Source organism: Tasmannia lanceolata, unplaced genomic scaffold (genome assembly GCF_043159265.1).
Source record: "Tasmannia lanceolata isolate RefF3 unplaced genomic scaffold, GAP_Taslan_0.1 ptg000015l, whole genome shotgun sequence".
Classification (NCBI taxonomy): Eukaryota; Viridiplantae; Streptophyta; class Magnoliopsida; order Canellales; family Winteraceae; genus Tasmannia; species Tasmannia lanceolata.
Genome location: NW_027518692.1, coordinates 54,581,882 through 54,607,789, shown reverse-complemented (window position 1 = coordinate 54,607,789; position 25,908 = coordinate 54,581,882). Strand labels below are relative to the sequence as shown.

Genomic DNA, 25,908 nt, shown 5'->3' with positions numbered 1-25,908 from the left:
GAGATAGGTTGGAATGATTTTGAGGGTTTCTTTGAAGTCTCAAGAGTTCCACTGAGAGTTGAGAGCACCAGTTTGGATGTACGGTGAGAACGAACCCTATATTCTTCTTCTAGTGGATGTTATGGCCTCACCGTGATTAAGTCCTAACCTTTGTCATTATTCCTAAACACCAAAAATCAGATGTACTGTGCAAAATTTTGTCTATTCCAATTAATTTAACAAGATAATTACAGACGTACTCTGCTTAATTAGGTCACCATTTAACCCTTCTCGGCAGTGCTTCTGCACTTTTTTTGTTTTTGGCAGAAAATTTAAATATCGAGAATGTTATTCAGTAAATCTAACCCATTCTGCATATTTCTGTAATCTCTGCCTCTGGAGCAGAAATTGGATGTATAAAATACTCTGGTCTATTACCAATATTTTTAACAAGATATTTAAGGTTATGATTTTAACCCAAAAAGTAACTCTTAGAAAACTACTGCGACATGCTTGGCATACTCAAGGATTTTTCAAGCAAAAAAAAGAAGAAAAGCACTTCACTTAAACTTTATGGTGCTTGGTTGCCAATTTAGAATCGAAATCGCTGGAGACTACCGACAAGTTTCGACAAGTTTCGAAGGTAATAATTTCATGTCTCGTGATGTAGCATCAATGTCCCCTCCTTATACTTTCCAATCCAAATTTCTCAAAAAAAGAAGGAATTTGGCTTGGAAAATTTTGCTTCCCCCCCCCTCCCCATCTCTTTCTCTCCTCTTTCTATAATGCTAATGACACCCCCTTCCACGGGCCCTACGAGGTTGGCAACCAAACACTAGTTATCACTATTCTACATGGTAAATTATAGGTAAATCAAATGTTTTTCTCCTCTCTATTTACTACTCACAAGGGCGGATCGGATGCACATATACAGTGTGGGGGCCTGGTCCCTAGCAAATCCCTTAAAAATAAAACAAAACAAAACAAAGTGAGTAGTGCCATTATCAAAATATATCGCAGTGCGGATATTTACCCCTAGAGGGAGCTTCTTAAATTCATCCCCTTTTTACTTCTCCCCGCTTCTTTATCTCATTAATTTTGAAGAGAACCCCCACCTCCCCTTCTGCCCTCCACTCTCCAACCTAGAGAGCATCATATGGCTTTTGTCGCTTCACTCTCCGTTTCTTCTCCCCATCTTTCCTCTTCATTTTCCGGTGACTCATTCTCATCCTCTTTTATTCTAATCTCGGGCACTCCACTCTGCACTTTCTCACCCCCAACCCTTTCAGGTCTGCTCTTTCTCTTTGAAATTCCTTACTCCATGCCCTTTTTTTTCTTCTTTTATTTGAATATGCAATCTCTCCCTCTCTCTATTTCATAGATATTTCTTGTACGCTTTATCGTTGAATATGCACTTTCACATTAATCGTATGATTTTGATATTTGATTCTTATAATATGTTGTTGATTTCTGCTTATTATGTTTATCCTTTATTGATTGTTTCCTTTCAATTGATTATACAGTTCTTGTGGATCGATTGTTAATTTTAACCTCACACTTTGTGTAGAAAAATATGGTTCGATTTGAATTTCTCAGTGAGGGTCTTTTTCATTTTTCAATTTTTTTTTTGTCGAAGATTATTGGGTCAATATCATCACTTCCAAACATTGCTATTTTCAGTTTCGGAAAGGAATTGGCTATCGAGCATATTCTTTGCATTGTGTGAGTGATTTTCCACGTCTTGAGTTGTGGAAAGAGAAACTCTACATTGCTCTTAACTAATTCTCCCAGCCACGGCCTCCTATAGAAACTTTAAGCCTGATCATAGAGTCGTTTTATAAAAGTAGTTTAAGAAAACCCTTTTGGGTAGCAAATTTGGTTTCTGGGTAGTAATTTGATCACACAGATTGCTTATTCTTTTGAAGATATTGAGAATACAAACCAAATGTTCCCAAAATTCTCTACATTCTTTTGGGTAGTTGTCGATTCTGTTTCATTCGCCGTTTTGTTTTGGTCAGTGGAATGGAACGTTTCCGTGTTTCAGTTGTTTTGGCATTTTGTTTCGGAAAAGACTATGTCCAGAGAAATTTTTTTTATAGTAAAAATTCAAATAGTTCAAAAAAAAAAAAAAAATTGCTAGAAAAATATAAGAAAACATATATGAACCAAATTTAACAACAAAAAAAAAGAAAAAAGGACACAAGTAAAATAAGCCTGTGCCGGGTCATCGGATCTAATGGGTATGGAACCAATAGATGAGACTCCTTCGGACGGTCCCAAACTCATCTTGTTTTTTAAATTTCATTAAAATAGAAATAAAATCGATTTAAAACTAAAATAAATTCAAAAGAATTAAGACTAAAAAACACAAGTAGAAACTAAAATATAGTATAGAATATAGATGTAACTAAGGTATATGGGGTACCTCTTTCAAATATGTATGTATATATTGTGTACTGTTGTGATTTGTGAAGAAAGGGCTCCTCCACTTCCAAGCCTCCATTTCGATGTTGAAAATACACTTAGAAGCCTTTTGATGTTGAAAATACCCTTTGAGATGTGTAGAGATGAGTAGAAGTAATTGCGTAGAAGTAGATGAGTAGGGATTAATAGAACTTAGAACAAATTGAAAGAGAATGGTAGGGTGGTAGAATAAATGAAAAAAATGAGGGCTTAGGTGGGTTTAGTTAGGTTTCTTCTTGTTTGGGGATGAAAAAGGCCGGAAATACCCCTCAAATGGCTATAAAACAGTAAAGAACGGCTAACAATAAGGGTAAAACAATAAAAAATAGAAATATAGCCGTTTGATGTCGTTTTTGTATTTTTATTTTTTTTGAAAAAAATACTGTGTTCTGGCCAAAACAGGCCATTTTACCCTGTTTCAGCTGGAATAGACTGGTACGAACCGGAATGGGGCGGAATCCTGGGCGAAATGGTATTTGAGGCATTTCTGTTGCGTTTTCTAGACCAATACGATTTCATCCATTCTGACAAGAACGGAACAAAATTCACAACTAAGGGATATGGAGTTTGTGTTGAAGGAAATTAGACTCTATTCCATTTTTCATAAAAACAAATAGAAGTGATATGTGCATAGTCACAATGATTATTTACATTAGTAGATTTACATTAGTAGGATGAGCCCCATCATTAATTGGCTTCTGGATGGAATTTTATATAATTAGTGAACTTTACATCTATCTATACACATGGTTGTGGGGTTGGAGTTAGACTCTCCATATCTCCCATGAATTCTTTCCTCTGTCTTTTCATCCTTCTCTTCTTTCCAATTTGTCCATATGAAGTGCATGTGGAGGAATTGCTAAAATTTCAACACCAACAATATTTAATTGCATTTTCTGTCTATTCCATTCTAGGAAGATTGCTTCTTTAGTTTTTGATTTTGTTTTTTTTTTTTTTTTTAATTTTTCATAAACCGTGATAATTATATATTCTGCCTTATGGACTCCTCAAAATCCACGATTACTTATTTGATTGTATAACATTAATTGCAAAATGTTTATCATGTTTATGCATAACCATATTTCATGTTTTTGTTCAAATATAGGAAAATCATATGCACAAAAACATCTTGTAGTAATTTCAAGAAAGCTATCAGGGTTAGAGGAGGCCATGCGGATTAAGAGGTAAGTGATGCCACACAATTTATGTTTCTTGGATAGTATATAAGACTCATTGTTCTACTGATTTAAAAGAAGCTAACTTGGTGTTTCTTTCAATGATTGTCAATTTTTGAGCTTCATATTTCATAATTCCACCTATCCATTTTTTCAGTCGTAGTGCTGGTGTGGTTCTTGAAACTTTGCAGGACATTCTACTAATGGATCATTAGTTTTTAGTGATATTTTTGCAATTAAAGTAACGATATTGTTGCTATTCCTGAATTTTGTTGGCAGTTACACCTCTCTTTGTTTTATGTGTTTTTAGTAGGAAATTTTAATTTCCTATGAAATGGCTAAATTTCTCTAGGCACCCTTGATTTTTCCTCTCTATTCCCACGGGAAAAGTCATAAATTCAACTTAATTTGACCCAAATGAAATTTAAACACTCCCCTGACATGGCAAAGTAATTTCTCCTTCAATATTCGCCTTGGGCCGGGAATCCGTTTCTATAGCGGAAACCATTAACTGTCTTGCAGTTTATGCCACGTAAGGACTGAACAAATGACTCTTATGCCCCAAGGCAAAAAGTCGCCTGATATTAGTTGTGAATTTAATGCGCTCGAGCCATGCTTTGCAGTGACGGATATTTATCTGCTACCATGACAGGTTCTGATGTGAACCTGGGGTTATTATTGCAGTCATCAAATTGACCAAAATATCCTGGGTAATTCCATCGGGGAGATGTATTTTAGGGAAACTACTACGAAATGACTAAGACACCCCAATTGTGCCCATCTCAAACACTTTTTTGGGGCTAATTATCTACTAATTAAACTCTTTTAAATTATCATCTGCTTGCTCGTGGTGTATCTTTTCAGCAAGTAGTTATTCCTAGGACATTGAGTGTCTATACTGTTCTATTAAGGCTCCCATGTGGCCATAGTCACATTTCCAAAATCTAATCTCATTATTACCTGTAGGGAACGTGATGTTAGAGGCACACCAAAGATGAAGAAGAAGCTGCCTTTAAGGCGTGGGAAGGTCTCAGGACGTCTTCTTGTTCCAGATCACATTCCCAAGCCTCCATATGTGAGTTCAAGTTTGTTGCCGGAACTGTCTCCTGAACCTCAAATCCATGATTCTGATGGGATCACACGCATGAAGGCTGCATGTGAGCTTGCTGCACGTGTCTTGGATTATGCAGGAACATTGGTTAGGGTGAGAATGAATTACAATATTTCTATCGTTCCAACTTTACCTATTTTCCACTAGAGACTAGGTTTGACTTAACTTTTTTATCTTTATAATTTGAATTTTTTTTATATATGTTGTGGATTCAGTTCATCTTTCTGATACTTAGATATGGTTTTATATGAAGCCATTTGCATGATATCTGTTGTATAATCAGCCTATTTGTTTTTGTTGAATGGCTCTACATTACAATATCAAAACTTCTGCAATAACTAATTCTATGTTATTACAATTCTTTTTCCTTAACAGATGGGAGGTAATTTCTTCTACATTATTGCTAAGATCACTATGCTATGAAAATAATATCTTTATACTCAACCCTTAGTAGCAATTCTTAAGTCAGTGTCGTATACCTACAAATAGAACCATCTTGTTAATGATCTCAGCTAGGCTTCTTGGCTCTGTTTGGTTGCAGGTATTTACCTCGTAGAGTAGTGGTGTAAGTAGTCAACAAGGAGGAGGCAAGCGTTGGAAGTACCTGGAACTTACCTTGTAGAATAGTGGTAAGTATTGTTTGGTTGTCAACTTTGTCGAGTAGTGGTAGGGAGTGTCATTACTGATATAGAGAGAGAAGGGAGAGAGGGAATAGAGAGAGAAAGAAACAAACAAGTATCATTCCCAAGAAATCCTGGCAGAAAATCACCTTTTTGTGGGTTTTGGCTTGGATTTTAGTGGGAGGAGACAAGGTTGACACATCAGCAAAAAAGCAATTATTAACCATGAGACTTCCCTGGTAGTCTCCGGGGATTTCAATGCTATATTGGCAACCAAACAAGGGGTTTTGTTGAGGTGGCCCACATGCCAAGCAAAACCCCTAAGCCATCCCGGCTTTTGTGCAACCAAACAGACCTAATGTAGAGTGCATCTGAGCTATACATACATCTCATAATCACCTCCAAAACTGAGCTTGTGAAATCAGTAAGGGTTAGTTTGTCAAGAAGAAATGGTGGTGAACTTTGTCCTGCCCCTACGTAACATGTCGGCCGTCTGGTTTGTAAAAGAGCTTGAGGAAGAATTTTCCACAAGTTCTGTTCACAGATAAAGCAGCAATCAGCCTCTTTGTGCATCATACACATTGAAAACTGATTTTGAACAGTCTTCATAGCTAGGTCACACCATACTACTCTCTAAACCTCAGAATATTTGATATTTCTTCCTATCCTCAGATTATTGATGGCTGAAACTTTATAACTGTTTAAGAAATGGCCCACCGCTGAGTAAACTTAAGTTGTTCTCTATCTTTGAAGTTCTCTTTTATGTGCTAGTTGATAAGATCCATCAGTGGATGGCCCTAGGGCCATTCTTGTTAACTTCTACGTGGGCATCTATGTATATTAGAATCGTGGGTATGGAGAGCTAATCACCTAACATGAATTTCTTTTCTTCTTCTTCTCCTTCGTAAATATATGTTCCTTCTTTTTATCTACTTGTATGAAGGTCAATAAAGTTTACTTGTATGAAGGTCAATAAAGCCATCTCCCTTTCTTTCATGAACCCCACATACTCCACAACACACAATACCCATCTCCCTTCCATTCATGGACCCCACCTACGCCTTACAACCAATAACTATCTGTCTTTCATTCGTGGATCCAATCCTCTTTGACATTCCATTCGTAGGCCTCATTACAATTGGTTGAGTTTCCCTTAAAGAGGAATCTAAATAATCATTTAAATAAATCAAATGACATGGGTTCTGGACTGTTATGACTTGGACTGTTGGACTGCCAATGACTGCTGTGCACTGTTTGCTCTGATGTGCAAACGATTGGACTTTGTCGACTGGATTGAAACATCTCGCCGACTCATTTGTCTTTATGCACATATATGGACTGTTGACCAAATTCAAACAACTTGTGGACTGTTGGGGCTGTTGCACCCTTCTAAGACTTGCCTTCCATGTTCCATCATTGTGGAATGTTGCGCCACATGGACTGTTGTGGACTGCATCCAAACAATTTCTGGACTGTTGGGACTGTTGCACCCTTCTAAGAGTTGCTTCCCGTCTTTGTGGACTGTTTTGCTTTGTCCGATACAAACATAAGCCCTTGTGGGCCCTATTGGCTCTTGTGCATATTACTGCTCCGTTGTGTATTCGCTAAATCGGAATGTGTGCTGGTTGAGAACTGTTTTCCCGGGCCGCGGGTGGACTGCCTAGTGTACTCTTCATATAAGTTTCTTGTGATTTGGTCTACAAGTTTGTATGCTGTCTCATTTAACTTTCTTCGACTTCATGTTCTATCTGAAACAAAACTGCCCATAATGGAGCTGTCCTCTCTTCAACTGAGTTCAGTCAAACTCAATGGGCCTAATTACCTATTGTTGGTTCAATCTATTAATGTTGTCTTGGGTGCACATGATAAATTTAAGTTTTTAACTGAAGTGGGCCCACCCAAAGCGGGCCCAAAGTACGATGGTTTGGCCCGAGATAGTTTTCATAATATTGCTATACTCTATGTTGAAAATGTATGAAAATAGGGAGGAAACCCCCAATACTAATTTGGGTGTCTTTGGATTATATTTATAGACATCATTACAAGTAGTTCACATAAAAGACATAAGAACATTTGAGTAACTACCTATAACTACTTGTGTTTAAATTTCAAAATACATAACTAAAGATAATTTCCTGATCTACCACCATAATGATCCAATGGTAAGATCTTCATGCATCTGATCTAATATATTCTAACATGCCCCCTCAAACGTATGTGGATTGGAAATCGACATACGTTTGATTACAACAAAATATTCCCAAAAATTTAACTAAAATTGACCAATAGATGCACACTGCCGCTAGTGAATGTCTTCTTATGATAGTGATTGAAGATTGTTGTCGAATGTCTGCTAGTGTTGACCGACGCTTGCTGAAGAGAATTTTACTTGCGAGATGAGTAAAGAAGAGCCTCAATGGGTGAGATGGAACTCGAACCTTGATGTGCAAGTCTTCATGGGGCCAGTTTTTATGGATACCGATCCTCATGGAAATAGGTCATTATGGACTGTCAATGGGCAAGAGTGCCTCGATGGGCAAATCATCATGAGTCGATTTGAATTATCAATCCTCACAGAATAGAGAATCAATCTCTCAGGCACGCACCTTGAGACAGAGGTACCTCAACTGAGGAGAAAAAGTATTTCGGGCACGCACCAAAATTAGGTACCTCAACCGAAATAGGACGAAGAAAAGAGAATTAGAGAAAATAAGTGAGATAGAATAGAGTCTAGAAAAATGACGATTACAGTCTAGAAGAGTGACAGAAGAATAAAGGTGATGACACTTTTAAAGAATAGGGTGCCATTATCAATAGATAGGGATATGTTTATTGCAAGTAGATGATTTGGAAGGGGGTGAAGACAATTTCTATCTAATCAAAGCGGTCAGTCATTATGGAACATTGGAAAAAGTGACATTGGATTTTGTGGTGAGAAGCAACAAGCAAAGGGAAAAATGGTTATACATCTTTGAAGGGGGATGGATATGGAATAGCTTGAAAATGTGAAGGATATGGAGAAAAGTGAGTTATCGGAGCGCAATCCTTTGATTTCTAGTGCAAGAAACAGCAATAAGTCCATGAGTGATGCTTCGGCAAGCAGAAAAGTTAGACTTGAACCATTTGTTGTTGAAGCAACCACATTGGGTTTTTGATGCGGTGGTTTCAGTCATGAGAACGAACATTCTTGGAGAAGGAAGAAGGAGAGAAGACAACAACATATGTTTATACATGGATTTGCATGATTGCACCGAAGCATAGAAGATGACACAACAGGCATTTGCACGGTTGGGATTTGAGAGAAGGGTTTCAACTTTTTTTTTTTTGGAAAAAAAAGGATGTTTTACACTTTTACCATGGCCCACCAGAAAATGAACTCGCGTGTTGTGATTAGGGCAAGATCTTAGGCTCTGATACCATGAAAATGTATGGAAATAGGGAGGAAACCCAATACTAATTTGGGTGTCTTTGGATTATATTTATAGACATCATTACAAGTAGTTCACATAAAAGACATAAGAACATGTGAATAACTACCTATAACTACTTGTGTTTAAATTTCAAAATACATAACTAAAAATAACTTCCTGATCTACCACCATACTGATCCCACAGTCAGATCTTCATGCATCTGATCTAATATATTCTAACATATGTAACCAGCACCGAGTGCTAATGTTATGTTTCTTAATATTGCTAAGGGTTGTGGACGCATCACATAAGCATAAAGGTACGCGATGCAAAAGCGTAAAGGGAAGTGCCCATGAAGCGAATAGGAAGCTCAGGAAATGAACCACGCGAAAATTAAATTTTTTTTTAAAATTAGTGATATTTAAAAATAAGCTTTAATCATCTATTTTTAATTATTTTTAAAATTTAAATGCAAGTGAATTCTAGTTTCTAAGCAACACAAGAAAATCAAATCCAACCCACCATAAACGAATTAAAATTCTTATTTTTTTAATGGTATATACGAATTAACATTCTAACCAACATAACCAATTTACATGTAAATCCAACTCCCAATGATTAATAATTACATCGAATATCAAAGTTAATACAAAATTGTTTGAAGTCTAAAATGGACAATTCAAATTATTAAATAGTTAATCACTTGAAGGAAGAACTAACACTACTTTTCTTGTCAATAGAACATAACTACAAACTACATATACACATCAACATTATGTATAGACTAAACTAAAATAGGACAATTGGATAAGTTTTCATTGAAATCGAAAATTAAAGAAAAAATAGAGAATAGAGGGAAGATAAAATGAAACATTAAATGCGTACTTTTCTTCCTCCTCCTCTTATAATTAATCAATTAATCAATTAACAGCTCCCACAAATAATTATTTATGGTTTACTAAAAAATTCAAATTGAAAAAAATGATAAGTTAAAATGAATAAGAAGGAATTTCCTTTTCAAAAAAAAAATGAATAAGAAGGAAAATAAATGAAAAATTTTCAGGAAAAACAAAAAGGATAGGAAACTGAATAAAATAGAAAAGAAAAGAAAATTTTCATAAAACTAAAAAAAATAAAAATAAACCTACTTTTCTTCTTCATTGTTGTTTTTTTTCTTCTGGTCGTCGATCGGATTACTGCTGAAAAAATAATTAGAAAAGAAAAGATAAAAATATTTCAGAAAAACGAATAGTAAATAAAAAATAATTTACTTTTCTTCTTCCTCTTCTTCGTCCGATCATTGATCAGCATTCTGTAGAAAAAATAATTAGAAAAGAAGAAAGATATTTCAAATATTGGAAAACACACTTTCCGAAAAGGGGAGCCACGCTTCCCAAAAATTGGAAACGTACTTTCCGAAACGGAGAAACGTGCTTCCAAAGAGTGAGAAATTGCCTTTCCCAAAAGGGGAAATCTGCTTCCTCCCCCAAAGGGAAACACTCTTCCCAGAATTGGGAAATGCGCTTTCAAAAAATGGGAAACACGCTTTCAAAAAATGCAAAATGCGCGTGCCAAAATTGGGAAACACACTTCCTACAAATCAGAAATGTGCTTCCCCATTGGGAAGCGTCATGTTTTCCACTTCAGAAACGTGATCCCGCGGAAGCGCGTTTCCTACCTTCTGGGGGCATTTTTGGTAACCGTGCTTAACTCTCACATCACCTTCAGACTGATTTGTTGTCCTAAATCGTGTTTAGCCTTGTAGTCTGATTAACAAGGTTTTAAATTTCGGTTTCAGTGTCGGTTTCGGCCACCACCGAAACCGAAATGTTTCGGTTTCAGGCCAAAATTTCGGCCGAAATCATGTAAAAATGTGATTATGATTTCGTTTATTTTTTTAAATTCGACCGAAATGTCTAAATTTTCGGTGTCAATTTCGGCGATTTCGGTTGAAATTTCGGTGGAAATTTTGTTAAAAAGTCCAAAAATGAAATTTCAACCGAAATGTGAAATTTCGATAAAACTTCGGCGAAATCTTGTAAAGAAACGACTTCATGTGAATTTCGTTTCGGTTTGTGTCCAAACCGAAATATTTCGGCCGAAATTTAAACCCATGCTGATTAGAACTGTTTTTATTCTGCTATGGGGATGATGCCTTAGCTGCAATGAAAAACAAGGAGAGTTTGGATCTAGTGGGATTCAAAGGAGTGTGTCATGAAGAACATGGGTAAGGTTTTTCAAGCTTTTACTGGTTATCTTGGTTTGGCAGATGAATTAGTAGTGGGGATGGCCTTTTGAGCAGTGGGACATTGTTCTGGTATCTTTTCTGTTTGTTTTTTACGCTGATTCTCCATTTTGTTCAGATAAAGTTGGAATGAATCTTTCCAGCTAGTAATCTGGATTTGATTTCAATGAAATTATGAAATTGTTGATGTCTTATTTTAGAGGTTATGAGGGATTCCCATGTTCTCACTGATGCAGTTCATGTTCTCAATTGGTAAAGTGAACTTAAGAATTCTTCTTTTTTCCATGGGGATCTGCGTGCATATTTCCAAGTGTTATGGCTTCTGGATTTATGCATTTATTTCCTTATTAACAGATTTAATTGCTGAATCAAAATAGTAATAACTTTATTACCATCTCTGTGGTTGAAGACTGAAACTGCTATGTCAATAAGTGATACATTTTCATACTCAAATATGGAGTTTCTTTTTTCTCCATTTTCTTTTTGTGGTCCTATTATTTTGGTTACTCTTGCTTGGCTTTTCATACTTTCCTCTTAATATGGTGTGTACAATTTACATTTTTTATCAGCCATCTGTAACTACGAATGAAATTGACAAAGCGGTGCACGAGATGATTATTAATGCCGGGGCTTATCCATCACCTCTTGGCTATGGGGGGTTTCCAAAAAGTGTATGCACATCAGTCAATGAGTGCATGTGTCATGGGATACCTGATTCTCGCCAACTACAGGTTTGTTTGCTAACAGTTTCTTTTGCCATTCAGACTACATTCTTTCTAATGGTGATCTTGGAAAATTGGAGATCTGATATAATTTATTTCTGGTTTTCCCTGTTATGCAGGATGGTGACATAATCAACATTGATGTAACCGTACACTTGAATGTATGTTCTTAAGTTATTTGGTTAGGTTGTTGTACTTCCATACTGATATGAATGTTTCTCTACTTTTGATGATTTTGTGTTTCCCCGGTTCTCATATTTCGAGTTTTGTGTTATGGAGTCATTAGATTTCCAAACCTTAGTTTATCTACTTCCATCCTGATATGAATTTTTAAATTTTTAATTGTTAGAAGCAGTGTTTAAAAACTAGTTGACCCGACTCGGAACTCGCCCGAGTCGACTCCCTTTTACCTTGGCCGCGTTCTGCGTTGCACTGCAGCCGCATTCCCCGTTTTGCCATACATGGTCGATAAAAACTCCTTTGACTCTCCCTAGTTATGACCGCGCCAACTCTCCCTAGTTATAAAAACTCCTTTCGCTTAGACTGGATTTTGTCTGGATCTTTCTGCTTTGCTATTCTATCTCATTGGAGGTGCGGCGGTTATATCAGAGGTGTTGAATATCTGGCGTTTATTAATTTCGGTGCTAATAGGACTATTGGGGTTCAGCTTGTAAAAATGATTGATGGAAGATTTTGGTATAGAGAGGCGCATTTGGGGCCTCAAAACATATTTTGCCAATGGCACAATGAAGGAAGAAGGAAGAATTTACTGTATTTGGCTTCGACTGTCTTACTATTTCCTAGTCCAGGGTATGCCCGATCCAGCTTTTTTGATATTTGTAATACAGGATCGGACTCCTGGTCCCCAATGTAATTCTAATACCAATGAAATATGTCAACTTTCAAAAAAAAAAGAAAAGGTTATGACCGCGCCAACCTCATCAACCGCGTTCTTGGGCGCGTCCACGCTAGTTGACAAGAATTTTTCTTGGCTGCGTTCTGCGTCACATCCGCTTTTTTAAACATTGGTTAGAAGTAGAATTATTAATATAAATAAGGTTTGGAAATTTTTGTTTGAGGAAGTTTAGTTAGTAATCAGAGTAGGAAAGTTTGGTTTTTATCATGTTGGTTATTTTTGTATATAAATGTATCTGTTAGATATAGTTCTTCGGAGATGCAGCTATTTCAGCACCTAAGAGCTGTATGCGTGGTCTTCTATGATAAGAAGTTTTGAAGTTTTGATCTTATGTTCTGTTGTTGCATGGAGCAAAGAATCTGATCCTTCTATTTCTGCTTAGATCCCTTGTCTGATCTGTCTGTTTTGTTTAGTACCGGAAATCTAATTTGAATGGAGAAAAATAATTGTTCCTCAAAATGTTATGTTGATGTTGTTCTGCATTTTTTCGAATGATGTTGGTGACTGATGTTTTGTATAAGAATGTTCTATATATTGTCATCATTGATTTTTTAATGAATAGAAATCATTTTCTTGAGAAAGTTATTTTGTTTTTATTTTAGGGCTACCATGGAGACACATCGAAGACTTTTCTGTGTGGTAACGTAGATGAAGCCACAAAACAGCTTGTAAAGGTATTGCGGTGCTGATTTGCTTGTGGAATAATTCTTTACAATGCAATTTTTACAATGCAATTGTTACATGTCCCCTCTTCTTTCCGGAGCTGCTTGAATAATGTAGTAAGTTGCCTTCACATCTGTTGAGAGTTTAAGTTAGGTTTACATTATATGTCAGTGTAATTGGATAATCATAGGTTTTCATTTTATTAATTCAATTTGACTTAATTAATGGCCATTGGAGACGAAGTGTACTTATTCAATTATACCACCCATTATAATTGAAAAAACCCGTGCCATTACAAAAAATGAAAAAACTTGTATCTTTCATCATGGATACTTTTAAATTATCTTTATTTGTCACCAAACAAAATTATACTTGTATAGGGATTCAATGGTTGGATCCCCCACCTAATCTCTCAAACATTTAGTCTTTATACTTAGTAGTTAGTACCCTTGCCTAACTTCATTTTGCCCTTTCCTTGATGGCAGAAAAGTTTAGGTCTATCCCTTTCATTAGCTATCTCACTCAGCCTTCAAACATTTTAAATCTTCCTAACAAAATTTTGTGTCAGTTTGACACAATTTTAGCCCCACAATCCCTCAAGATTATTCCATTTTATAGATGGGAAATTTCATGCCTTTTATGTTGTTGGCTAGGCCCATTGTTGCAGATCCATTAGGAGCCCAAAAAAAATTGTATTGCTACATCAAAACGAGTTTCAATCAAGGTTTTAAATTTTGATTTCAATTTCGGTGTCACTCATCTGCAAAATGGAACATTTCAGTTTTGGTATGAAATTTCAGCCGAAATCTTGTCAAATAACAGAAATATTTCGGTACGAAATCACAGCCGAAATCTAAGATTCCTCTCCACTGGGTTTTCTTTTTGTTTGCCATTTTTTTAAAAATATCTAAAAGGAATCTCTTTGTTCTTCTCTTTTTTGCGAGTGTAGTTGATTTTTGTTTGGGTTTTTGTCAAAATGTCGACATTTCGAAAGAGACTTGGCCTTCTTTTCCCCTGAAATGTTGAATGTTTTGCATATTTCAACCAAACCATTAACGAAATCCCGATATTTTGGGATTTCTTAGTATTTTTCCCAATCCAAGTGGATTTCATTTATGTAGCAGCCGAAATCGAAATATTTTGACCAAAACGAAATGTTTCTGCTGAAATTTAAAACCATGATTTTAATAGATGATACATTTTAGGGAAGTTTCAAAATTTAATATGTTCCAACTTTATTTGATTCAGGTTTAGCCACAATCATTTTGAGTTGTCTATAATTCCTAATCTCTATGAGAAAGTGATTTAACTTATGGTTTAATTATTATGTTGGTGTATAGGACCAAGGTTATAAATTTTGGTTACGGTTTTTGTTTTGGTAGGAAATTTCAGTGGAAATCCTGCAAAATCTAGGAAACATATGAAACATATGCAAATGATAGAATTTAAAGATAAAACTTCAGAAAATGCTAGAATAAGCAGAAATACACACTTAGAAACCATCACATAAGCAAGACAACCATCGATAATTGTTTTACAACATGAGCACCTACTGACATGCACACTGTTGCATATGTCTGATAATTTAGTACATACCAAATTTCACATGAAATTCATTTAAATATTTATACATAATACAGGCACCACATTTTGCATGCAATTCATATAAATCTAATTATGTAATATATTTTTGGTTTTTACATTCGTTGGGTATGGAAACCGAAATATTTCTGTCGTTTCATATCCATTTCAGTAGCCATAGAAAACGGAAACATTTTGGTTGTTTTGTATTGGTTTTGGCGGAGATTTAAAACAATGGATATAGCATTGGAAGCTCTCGAGAAATTTGATGCCTTCAGTTGTTTGATGTACATCATGCTGTCTTGCTTAACAAAATGGTCGGTTGCTTATGTTCCAAGCAATTTAGGTGTTGGTTTGCTTTTTGTCTTTTATTTAGGGGTGTAAATGAGCCGAGCCGAGCCGAGCCGAGCTTGGCCAGGCTCGGCTCGGCTCGTTAAGCTCAAAAGCTCGGCTCTTCTCGGTCAGGCTCGCGAGCCTTATCGAGCTCGGGTTATATTACATTCACACCCCTCATCTTCCCTGGACAGCCCTATCTAGTGTAATTTGACTACTCTTTTTACACTACGGGGGGTGGTCCAAGTACAAATGGGGTTCCAAAAAAGAAGTGACATATTTTGCCTCCCCCTTTCACTCCCTAGACAACCCTTTTAGTGTATATATTAATATATAATATATATATTTAAATATATTAAATTCTTAACGAGCCGAGCCGAGCCTGGCCTAACTCGGGCTCGGCTCGTTAAGCTTAACGAGCCTGGCCAGCCGGTTTGGCTCGGCTCATTAAGGATTCGAGCAGAGCTCGAGCGAGCTTCCGAGCCCGAGCCAAAATTGACACCGTTACTTTTATTCTATGTGCTAATTGTCGTCAAATACAAGGACAAGCTTAGCATAGAAAGAGCAATACCCTGTAAGGATATTACTAGCAGTTATTTTAATATTATGGTGTTCATTTATGATGTGACCATGTTTGCTTTGATTAATAGTTTGGTAGGCTTTGCCTATCCTCTCAATGCCTTGCTAACTAGAGGTAGGTTGGTTTCTCTCGTGTTTGAAGGCGGTGAGTCATGATAACATATTATAACTGAGATTTAATATCGTTAACAGTCACTGTATGACTATTATGAGCTTTCTCTTATATTTGAATTTTATTTGTGATTTCTTTATTTTTTATCTTATTGCAATAGGAATATTCTAAAGGGTGAGGTTCCTTTTTGTTTTTATCTCTGAATTCATATTTTCTTGTATGTCAGGTAACTGAAGAATGCCTGCAGAGGGCCATATCTGTTTGCAAACATGGTGAGAGCTTTAAGAAAATTGGGAAGAGGATAAGGTTTGTGGTCTGCACATCTAGTTTGTGTTTCACAAAACTCCTTGGTGAAAAGAGAATATGCACACACGCACATTTAAATACATGTGTGTATTCAAATACATGTGATTCATTAGCCAGCCCCAACTAGTTTGGGACAAAGGCTTAGTTGAGTTGAGTTGAGTTGAGTTGTATTCAAATACATGCGTACATTCATTCACACACACACACACAATGTATATAGGGATTTGCTAGGGACTTTCGCAAAAAAGGCATTTCGTGGCTGGCCGTAGCATGTGAGAGCAGCCACACAGGCTCACTTTTCAACAGATTTTGTCTTATTCATTCAATTTATCTGAGGTGGCTGCTCTCATATGCACCAGCCAGCCGCGAATGCCTTTCTGTGATGGTAACTAGCAAATCCCATGTGTATATATTGTACACACACACGCTCGCTCTCTCACTCATTCACTCACATATGGGATTTTTGCCGATTAGTTCCTCCCTAGCAAAATACATGCTTAAGCGTCCTTGAAAATTGCGTATTATTCAAACAGTCCCGCTTTTAGAAAACTATTGCTTAAAAGTCCCTAAAACAAACGGACGTCCATTTGAGGTGTTAAAATTTACAAAATGACAAAACTGCCCTAACTACTTTCTCCCAATATGTTTGGCAAAACTCTCCCAATATGTCTGTCACTGCACCCTCAACTTTTACCGCTATGACCATCACGACTACGACATCTAGATCCACACGAGGCTGCAAGGGCATATCTGTCCCCTGTAGTAAAAGTAACACCAGCCAAACACCCTTGCTTGTAATAATTTGAGCTCAAACAAGCTCATATTCAGGCTTAAGTGTAAATAAGAACTTAGCAACCCGTAATTTCTGCACTTCATTATCAAATGTGAGAGTTTTGTGCGCGTTCAGTTTGTTCCACATGTTTCCTGAGGATGCATAATACTCTCTGGGGCTCCTATCTCCTTGCTGCAATGAAAATATCTCCTAAAACAGTTGGTATGTCCTGGTAATATTTCTCACCCCAAAATACCTCTCACTCGATGTGTTCTATATCTCCTTTACTTCAACATGTTCCATAGCAAACCATTAAGCTTGCTGCTTGCCGAACAACGTGAAGAAACCACATATTAGGTTTTCACGCAAATCTCAACTTGCAATTATCTAAAGAAAATAAGAAATGAAGGCAAAGGAGAAGCAAAGACAAAAGGAGAAAGAACAGGTTTTAATTGATGGTTCTGAGAGATGAGGTCTTCCCTGACGACCTCTTCACTGTGGCCAATAATAAAGCATGGGTCCAAGAATGCTTTGGCAAGGAAGATGACCATATGGTTTGGAAGATGGATTTTAGACATAAATTTAATGATAGGGAACTAGAGAGAGTTGCCCAGTTTCTAGTCCACATCTCTTGAACCAACTCCCCCTCCCCCTCTCTCTCAATTTCAGACATTGCTAAAGTTTGGAGTATCCCTGCACCCCAGAGTTTGCGCCTTTGGCTGGGCTATTGTCCAGGATAGGATCCTGACGGTGGACCACCTGCTAAATCGTAGAATGTTGATCATTGGCCATTCTGCACTTTGTGTGGAAGTGGGAGAATCCGTAGACCACTTACTCCTATGCTACAGGTTTGCCAGGGAGGTGTGGCGCAGAGTCCTTAACAGGTTTGGTATGAACTGGGTTTCCCCTCTCCACCTATCCAATCATCTTGGGTCATGGTTGGCTGTACAATGGCCCAAAAAAGGGAGAATTCTTTGGAGGGTTGTATTGCTATCGACATTATGGGCATTGTGGAAATCCATTTTCATTTTATTATGAAAATTCTCTCCATTTTCATTTTATTATGAAAATTGTCTCTCTCACAGCTTCTTGGGTGAGTCATCCTTTACTCGAATTCGGACAGAAGTCGATGCTGGAAGGAGTTTTGTGAAGTCACTGAGTCAAAGGAGCAATCGATGCTTAGATTGACTCCCCCTGAACCAGGATGACTAAAACTTAACTTCGATGGCTCCAGCCTAGGTAATCCTGGATCAGTTGGGATTGGTGGCCTCTTGATAGATGAGGCAGGAGAGACCAGATGGGCATTCTCTGGCCCTATAGGATTCAAAGATTCTAATGAGGTGGAAGTCTGGACGCTTCTGCATGCCATTAGGATGGTGGAGAGGTTGGACTTTGTATCACCTCATATTTAATACTCTCTCAGCGTCATTAGATGGATGACCGGATCTCCCCTTGGAGGATTGCGGTGTAGCTCCAATTAATATCCATCATGTTAGGAGGTCAGCAAATTCTGAGGCGGATAGGCTAGCTTGGGCCAGGGTCCATAGGGACAGCTTGGAGATTTACGACTTCCTCCCCCCTTGACCCTTATCTCACTTTGTACTGCGCCTTCTTATTTTCCTTTCTATGTAGCCCAGATCTCCTCGATGGGGCTGCTCTTTATTGATTCTTAATAAAATACCTACCTTGAGAGGGAGGGAGCGAGGAAGGGAGCGAGGAGTTTTAAGTTTAAAAAACCCATATCCCCTCTCCTTTTGTATATACTCAATCCATCATATTTACAAACATTGCACTAGTAAGTGTCATAAGTGATCGGTCCCATCATATTACAGTATTCTAAGAATAGTTTAATTTCATTGTGCTAGCAAGTGTCCAGCAACATTGCAACTCTATTAAATTTCATGTGCTAGTCTGTAACCCCATCAAATATGGGTGAGTAAATCGGGTTTCATTCTCGGCTAGCTGCACAATTGTTCATTTCTTGTAGAATTCATTAGTGTACTCCCGCACTGATTGTGCTCCTTGCCGAAGAGACTGGTACTGTCGCAATGAAATTCCCTCTTAACTGATGGGAAGGAATTGGCCCCATAGCATGCGTTAGATCTTGGACCAGGTCTGAAGTTTTTCTTTTCTGACTAGATATCTCATCATCTGAATTTTTTGCCACCAAGAAGCGCATAACCCTTTACTTTTGTGGCCAATAGTTTTTCCTTCTTGTCAGGTATTTCTTGTTATTTCAAATACCCTTTCAACTTTGTTCACCTAGTCCAGAACTTCCCTGTTTTTTCTTCTCCAATGAATTCTGGAATATCCACTTCCACATGTGGACCCCTGTTCGTGGTTGTTCTCGTGCACCATGAACCCCATGGCATCCAAGTTGAGAGAGATAAATTGAACAAGTATGGTCGTCCCCTATTGGGATGTACTATTAAACCAAAATTGGGGTTATCCTGCATTGCATGGTCAGAACCTTGCTCTGCTTTGAATGGTTTAGAGGCCTGACACTGTTGTTTCCCACACAGCCTTGAACATCATCTCCTAAATTCCCCCCACTGGTGATGTCTCCATCATTGCCCCACCAAAAGGTCAAGCTCTAGCATTCCCACCTCCATATCTGTCAACGATTCGATGGACCAGTGAGAAACACTATCTTGTATCAGAATTACGATCGACGGAGGTAAACTACCTAAAATAACTTTGTCTTCTGCCCTTTATATTCCTCATATAAGACCAAATTACATAAAAGACAGGTGTATCCAAACTGATGTGGGCATATTGGTAAACTGCCTAAAATAATTTGTATACACTGACACACAAGTGTATATAGCTTATGCAACACATTAAACTCCAAGATGGTGTACATTATTGATATTGATACATAGAGCTACTTTCCACGAAAGTACCAGCTATACCTTTGCATAGTGCTTCATAATTTCTTGTATCTCAATTAAAATGCTTGTGCAACACCGAAGTGCTGAACTATTTCTGTGAACATCACAATTTGGGACATATGTATACACCTTAGTAAATGAAATTCATGAGCATATATTAGTTTTTGATTATTAAATTTGTATTCCTATCCTTTATAGAATCTAGATTATGTTGGAAGACTTCAGAGATCTAGTATTGTTCTTGACATTATTTTCTAATCTCTCAGTGACCATGCTGAAAGGTTTGGCTATGGGGTAGTGGAGCGTTTTGTTGGCCATGGTGTGGGGACAATCTTTCACTCTGACCCAATTATATTGCATAACAGTAAGTAACCTCTTGATTCCTGTTCTTTCATTCTCTATCCCAATGGGAAAAAAAAAAGTTTTTGAAAGTGATCTTTTAACTTTTTATCTAAATCTAAGCATTGGACTATGCTAGGCTAAACTATAGTAGTCAGTAAGAATAGGGTAGGAATCGAGAGAATATGGTTTCAGATTGATGCTATACCTTCTAATTTATTGTATTTTCTAGAATGTTATAAACTAATCAATTATAAGTTTGTACTAAGTGTCCTTGCTTAATTGATATTTTTTTTTGACAGGGAATAATAAACCTGGGTATATGGTTGAAGGCCAAACATTTACCATCGGTGAGTATTTTCATTGCTTGCTATTTAGAAATATCAAATCGTATATTCATGATTTCGATTTGATTTTGTTCCAAATAAAATTGGGGCATTCACTAAAAATTAGTGATGATGAGTAAATAGAATGCAGAGAAGGGAAGAGGAGAAAAGACGAGTTGGGGAGAAGGGGATTCATTTGTGTATCCCACAATCCCTAATATGCTTTATATATATAAGAGACAAAAAGACAAGACGTCCAAAAACGTTAAAAACGCCGTCACAACTAATGGACTTGTTACAATTATCTCAACATTCCGCCTTAAGTTGGTGAGTAGATATTACTCATACCCAACTTGCATATTATTTCCTCATGTCTACTCCTGGCAACCTCTTTAGTTTGCATATCTGCCAATTGCGGATGTGTAGTGAATTTCGGAGATAAATCATTCTAGTGGCCAACTTCTCACTTTTGAAGTGCCGATCCGCTTCAATATGTAATATGTTTGATGCTGTCTGTCATGTTAAACTGGGTCATGGGTGATGCTAATAGCAGCTTTGTTGTCACTGTTCAAGTTCATAGTCACGTGAACTTGACACCCCAAGTCCTATAACAATTTTCCTAACCACAATAGCTCACGTACACCATAAGCCATGGATAGTATTCTGCTTCGGCACTAGACTTGGATACAACAGATTATTTCTTGCTGTGCCAAGTTACTTTCATCCCATCAAGGTGTTCACCATTCTCATCACCCAATAGGTCACTCAAAATTTTACTTATCTCCCTTATATGGTTACTGTGAAACAACCAGTTACTCCAAAAGCTTAAGCTATTGGAGAAGGTGTTATTTAATCTTTTATACTTTAACACTCCCCCTCACGTGTGGCCCCTCGTTTGTAGATTTGGCCTACACATGGCACATGTGGCCCTTCTTTTTGGGTTGGCTATCACATGTGAATTTTTAATATCAAGGAGTTTTGAACACAGGACCTTTGGCTCTGATACCATGTGAAACAACCAGTTACTCTAAAAGCTTAAGCTGTTGGAGAAGGTGTTATTTAATCTTTTATACTTTAACAGTTACCATTACCTTCAATCCATTTTCCCTTTCAATAGTTCACCCAATTCGTCTCCTAATGTTGTTTTTGTTCTCCTCCATGGGACTTCAAATTCTCCATGTATAGTCTCTCTCTCTCTCTCTCTCTCTCTCTCTCTCTCTCTCTCTCTCGTCACTTGACTTATTGTGCACGAACGATTGCGGATCTTCTTTGATTGGAAGTTATGCTCTACATATATACACAAAAGACTATGCTACTAAGGGAGGACAATAAAACTCATTTTAAAAGTCTTCTGGACGAGCTTGGGAAATGCTCCTCTTAGTTGATTTCGGTGGGACTGGAATGGCTTTGAGTTGTGGATGAATTCCTGAATTTTTGGGGGAGTTTGGAGGAAGACGATGGATGAAGGATTGAATGATTGTAAGACAGGGTGTTTGTCATGGTACAGTCTGGGTAAGCTTCTTTTTGTAAGGACTGAAAACAATGTATTCGATATGTTTCTCTTTCGCCTTTCTGGTGAGGGGTATGCCCTGGCCATTTTTATTTGATGCTATGTTTTGCCAGGTGGGACTCCTGGTCCCCATTGTAATTCTTATAGTATCAATGAAAATATGTCATCTTTCAGAAAAAAAAAAAAAAAAATTCATTTTCAAAAAACAAAAAAGGGATGGAGAGAGGTTCAAGCAAGGGTGTATAGAATCAGGAAGTAAATATTGAGCTTCCTCGTTTTCGTTTCACGAGGAAGAGAATGCAGTTCAATTCACACAAGCATGTTGCTATAAGTTTCAGTGCTGAAATTTTTAATCATCAGGAAACAACAGCTACTGCAAAAGTTTTCTTTTGCCCACACCATAAGAGAATCTCCATTTTCATACTATCGGTTTAAGAAATCCTAGCTCCCTTTGGCTTCTCCGATTACCAAATAACAGAGCTACTATTGGAATTGCATAGCAGCCTCTTCTGTCCAAATACTCGAGGAAGGAGAAGGGAATTAAAAGAGAGAAACAAAAGGAAAAATAAAAACCCAAAAAATCACCTCCAAAATCCTAAAAGTAGCCACAGCATCTACTGGTCTCCTTCCATTTCTTCCTTTTTTAAACTCTTCTCCTACTCAAATCCCAAAACCTCGTCCATCCACAAACTTGTAAAAAAATCTCAACCCTAATCCTTCCCAAGACTCCCAGCTCGCAACACTCTAATCCAACCTCAGACCCACAACAATTTTTTGTCAGATCTACTACTTTTCTGGTCATAGGCGGCAGTGAAAGCAGGGGTTTGAATTATAATTGCCATAAATTTCAAAAACTTTGGTTACCTGATACTTATTTCAGCCAGTAATAGACTTGAATGTCACTGTTAAACCGGCGCCAAAGGGGGCGGATGCAGAAGTTTTAGGGGCGAATTTATCTGCACTTTCTTGTGCTGTTTAAATAATCTTGCCAGGTCTTAAAGTTTGTGTCTTTCTTGTCTAATTGCTCCTACATTAGAACTATAGAATTACATACTTTCCTCTCATTTTGGTGCTCTTTTTTTGTAATTTATTTTATGTACTTCTTTGGTCATTCAATCCTACAGAGCCTATCCTATCAATGGGAAGCATCGAGTGTGTTACATGGGACGACAACTGGACAACTCTCACAGTTGATGGTAGTCTTGCTGCACAGTTTGAACACACATTGTTGATTACAAGGACTGGAGCAGAGGTCCTAACAAAGTACTAAGATCGGCAGGCAATGTGGCCATCCCCCTAATCACAGTAATGGTGTGTCTTCTCTTTACAAAATCATTCCCTTGCCATAATGTATATCATTTTTTCATAGGAAAATCTTGCACGTGTGTATATGATATTGTTCATGTTTCTTGCATGAGTGGAAATCAATGGCCAATTTCTCAGGGAAAATTATGTGCATTCTTGTACAATGGAATCTGATGAGTGAGTTTTTTGAGTGTTCAGTTGTTCAGAGAGTCTGATTCATCGAAATAATGAGTCACCTCAGGGCAGGACCTATCACAAGAATATTTTTAATAGGGCGATACAAGACAGATTGCCTATCTTTTCTTTCATATCGAGAGAAATATGAGTGGGAGAGCTAATTCGAACCCTCGGGCATCATTGATACTGATGGGTCGCTGACTGAACGCCCAACATGGAACAATGCTGAAAAAATGTAGAATGTGCAGAATGGAGGAATTCCTCATGAAGTGGAGAACTTATGCAATGTTGAAATATGGGCTTAATCATCTGATCCTAACATGTAATAATTTGTATTTTTTGCCATTTGGAATGGTCAGTAAAAAATCATTGGGAACAGTTCACATTCAACAAGGAATAATTATTATTGGATGTTTAGCACTGCATGATTTGGTGTGTGATGTTTAGGCGATAGGAGATGCAGACCAAGGCCTATCAAATGGGCAGTTCAGATCAAGCAAAGGTGAGACCCCCTATGTCATGGCACGCACTACATTGTATGACAATGGGATCGTGCTCTATTGAAGCATTACTCAGCATTGTTAAATCAAAATGGCCTATTTGCGGACTATCTTTTTCATGGCTGACCCTCTTTTAACATTAACATTGGTCTACCCAGGCCACCGAAATACCTTTGGAATGAGGATATTTTCATCACCTCCTAGATTAAAGAACAGAGAAGTTTTTTTTTGAGAAAGAGAAGTTATTTGAAGAACAGATCAGTTATTTGAAGCAGCGATTCTGATTGATTTCCTTCACCTAAACAGATTGCAAAACATCTGGGAATATTTTCAAAGGGAAGTCCATTACTCAAAATGAAGAGAGTAGCACCATTATCATTTCCCTTTTCAGAAATTTAGCTTAGCTTAGGTGTATTCAATTAAAATCTTTGATAGATCCTCTTCTCATCAGAGACAACAGTTCCTCTGGGTCATATATACTCGTGTCAGCCTTTTTTACATCCACAACTGTCCCCTCTGCACAAAAAACAAATAAAAGACACAGTTTTATGACTACGCCAGGAGCTCTCGGACTTCATGATTGCACTGAATTCTTCTGAAAAGAGTGCAAATCTTTGGAGGGTTCTCATCATCTCAGAATCTTTCGACTAATTGCTTCTTGTTCTCTGCTTTTCCTCATTTCTTTTTTGATTCACCTTCCTTCGTCTCTGCTGTTTTCTTAGACGCAAACACCACACAGAGCACTTTCCATCCCTGCATTCTATGGACACTTCAGTTTTCTCCTCTCAACTTTCCTTCTTCATTTCCATCTCTTGCTTTCCCTTCCACCCAATCTGCATGACGGAAAACAACATACCCATAGCCATGAGACGAATTGTAACAAGCTGAACGGACAGAAATACATGTAGTGGTAGAAAAGATGTAGGGCGTATTATATATTGGGAAATGACAGCCCCCCCACCCCACGCAAAAAAAAAAAAAAAAAACTCCCCCAAACTCTAAACGGATAAAATGCCCCCCTTTTAACGGTTTCTGTGAGCGGAGCTTATGGGTGGTCTCGAGAGATTGTGTACCTTGTAGTTTGGCCCCTTTTATTAGGTTTAGAGTCCTAGGTAGTTTTAGGAAACTTGCCTTAGTTGGAGTCTTTCGAATTGGACAACTTGCCTTAATATGCAATTGCAGAGGTAAAATTATGGACCCTACCCCATCAAAAACTGAGTTGTAAAATGGTAGGCCCCTACCCCATAAAAAAAAAACATGAGCTTAAAACGGTGGCCCCATCCCATGCGTAAAATGGTGGGCCCCATCGTATGTAAAATAAGTACTAAGCTGAATTTTTAGCAGTAAAAGCTTTTCCCATAAATATTTTTGGGGTAAGAAACGATTGACAATGTAAAGAAACGTGGGTAAAATCTCATATTATAGATTGTAGATAGATAATCTCTCCCTCATAAAAACAAGTACTCTTTTACTAATCCTCACCCTTATTTCCGCTATCCCTGTCCCTCCACATTGCACCTGATGAGCATTTTAAGTCTTAATAATAGGATGCTTATCTAGTTTAGTAAAACATCTTCCAGTGCAAATGTGTGAACTTTGCTATCTTTATTTGTCTTGCATGAAATGAATCATCGATGTTGTGGATATCATTGTAGTCATAATCTTAAGGCCCGTTTTATCACTGATGGTGACTGATTGTGAGTCCCAAACCTTCAAACGTAATTTTGTGTCCGATACTAGGTTTGGGACTCGCAATCACTTGGCATAACCTAAGACAAACAGGACCTGGGTAGTCCCAACCAGTGATGGGGTGCACCCTATAGTTCAACCTCTCTTAGGATGCATTCTATGTTGATAATATATATGCTTCAC

General features: G+C 37.5%; 1 protein-coding gene across 2 annotated transcripts; it reads left to right on the top strand.

Moving 5' to 3' along the window:
• Positions 1–1,052: 1,052 nt before the first annotated feature.
• Positions 1,053–23,961, top strand: MAP1C (methionine aminopeptidase 1B). 2 transcript variants are annotated; one of them, XM_077397097.1, is made up of 10 exons: positions 1,054–1,268; positions 3,548–3,626; positions 4,584–4,821; positions 11,574–11,735; positions 11,846–11,887; positions 13,245–13,316; positions 16,137–16,216; positions 20,146–20,243; positions 20,521–20,568; positions 23,179–23,961. In XM_077397097.1, exons 1-10 carry the CDS (start codon positions 1,136–1,138, stop codon positions 23,322–23,324), a joined length of 1,098 nt encoding a protein of 365 aa, XP_077253212.1. In that variant the 5' UTR covers positions 1,054–1,135; the 3' UTR covers positions 23,325–23,961. The 2 variants fall into 2 exon arrangements, with proteins under 2 accessions (XP_077253213.1, XP_077253212.1); XM_077397098.1 differs by lacking the exon at positions 13,245–13,316 and having other exon boundaries at positions 1,053–1,268.
• Positions 23,962–25,908: the final 1,947 nt, after the last annotated feature.

Excerpts from the sequence above, each read along its gene's own strand:
- MAP1C (XM_077397097.1), top strand. The coding sequence starts at position 1,136 with ATGGCTTTTGTCGCTTCACTCTCCGTTTCTTCTCCCCATCTTTCCTCT. Across the intron at positions 4,822-11,573 it reads ATGCAGGAACATTGGTTAGG|CCATCTGTAACTACGAATGA; the intron begins GTGAGAATGAAT and ends ATTTTTTATCAG. Across the intron at positions 11,888-13,244 it reads ATGTAACCGTACACTTGAAT|GGCTACCATGGAGACACATC; the intron begins GTATGTTCTTAA and ends TTTTTATTTTAG.